Raw genomic sequence first — 1,540 nt, 5'->3', positions numbered from 1 at the left:
CAGCAGCTGCAGCAGCAGCAGGGGCAGTGGCCAAAGACATTGAAACAGTAAGAGACATGGCTAGAGATGGCGAGGGACGCGATCAGACACCTACCGGGGCGGCTGAGGCTGTATTAAAGGAACGGGGGCCTTAAAGCTGAGCCAACATCACCAAAAAATAACAACAATAAATCACAACAACAAAAAAATCAACCAAGCCCCCAAGAGCCTGATCCTTTCCACAGGGGAGGAATCCTGCACGCATCCGACGCGAAGACCTCCTAGGACCTTCCAACCACAGACCAGATAGATGTTTTGTCCACAAGCTTGCACGAATCACAATGAATGCGCAGCTGACGATGGAGAACATTGGCGATCTGCACGGGGTGAGCCATGAGCCGGTGCCAACTACGGCCGATCTGATGAACAGCAGCCCCCATCACAGGAGCTCGGTGGCCCATCGCAGCAATCACTTGCCAGCCCACCCTCGCTCCATGGGCATGGCTTCCATCCTGGACGGTGGCGACTACCACCACCATCACCGGCCCCCTGACCACGCGCTGACGGGACCCCTGCACCCCACCATGACCATGGCCTGCGAGACACCCCCCGGGATGAGCATGAGCAGCACCTACACCACGTTAACCCCTTTGCAACCTCTACCTCCCATCTCGACCGTGTCGGACAAATTCCCTCACCACCACCATCACCACCACCATCACCACCACCCCCACCAGCGGATACCAGGGAACGTGAGTGGCAGCTTCACCCTCATGAGGGACGAGCGGGGTCTGGCTTCTATGAACAATCTCTACACCCCCTACCATAAGGATGTTACCGGCATGGGGCAGAGCCTCTCCCCTTTGTCTGGATCGGGCCTGGGGGGCATTCACAACTCCCAGCAGGGGCTGCCCCACTACGCTCACCCCAGTGCCACCATGCCTGCCGAGAAAATGCTCACCCCCAACGGCTTTGAAGCCCACCACCCTGCCATGCTGGCCCGGCATGGTGACCAACACCTTACCCCCACGTCCGCTGGCATGGTGCCTATCAATGGGATCCCACACCACCCCCATGCCCACCTGAATGCCCAGAGTCACGGGCAGATTCTGGGCTCCAGCAGGGAACAAAACCCTTCCGTCACTGGTTCGCAGGTCAACAGTGGGAGTAATTCAGGGCAAATGGAAGAAATCAATACCAAAGAAGTAGCTCAGAGGATCACCACCGAGCTCAAGCGGTACAGCATCCCCCAGGCCATCTTCGCCCAGAGGGTGCTGTGCCGCTCTCAAGGGACCCTCTCCGACTTGCTGAGGAACCCCAAGCCCTGGAGCAAGCTCAAATCCGGCCGGGAGACCTTCCGCAGGATGTGGAAGTGGCTGCAGGAGCCCGAGTTCCAGAGGATGTCGGCGCTCAGGCTGGCAGGTGAGCCCGGGCCGGGGCAGTTCGTGTGCCGGGCGCGGCAACCCCTCCGCCCTCTTTCCCCTTGCGTCGCCCTGCTTCCCTCCCTGCGCCCCGCACCGGCCCCGCTTCCGAACAATGCCCGCGCCAGAGGCGCTGCTGC

The 1,540-nt window shown here is 60.3% G+C and overlaps 1 protein-coding gene across 1 annotated transcript in view; it reads left to right on the top strand.

The window, feature by feature from the left end:
• Positions 1 to 320: 320 nt before the first annotated feature.
• ONECUT1 (one cut homeobox 1) overlaps positions 321 to 1,540 on the top strand; it is a 25,492-nt gene continuing 24,272 nt past the window's right edge. Inside the window, exon 1 of the mRNA XM_006017953.3 lies at positions 321 to 1,401. Coding sequence (XP_006018015.1) covers positions 321 to 1,401 — 1,081 coding nt within the window. The remainder of the gene's footprint in view (positions 1,402 to 1,540) is intronic.

The sequence above is a fragment of the Alligator sinensis genome, unplaced genomic scaffold (genome assembly GCF_000455745.1).
Source record: "Alligator sinensis unplaced genomic scaffold, ASM45574v1 scaffold250_1, whole genome shotgun sequence".
Classification (NCBI taxonomy): Eukaryota; Metazoa; Chordata; order Crocodylia; family Alligatoridae; genus Alligator; species Alligator sinensis.
The sequence above is the reverse complement of the archived record's forward strand: the minus strand, read 5'-3'. Positions and strand labels throughout refer to the sequence as shown.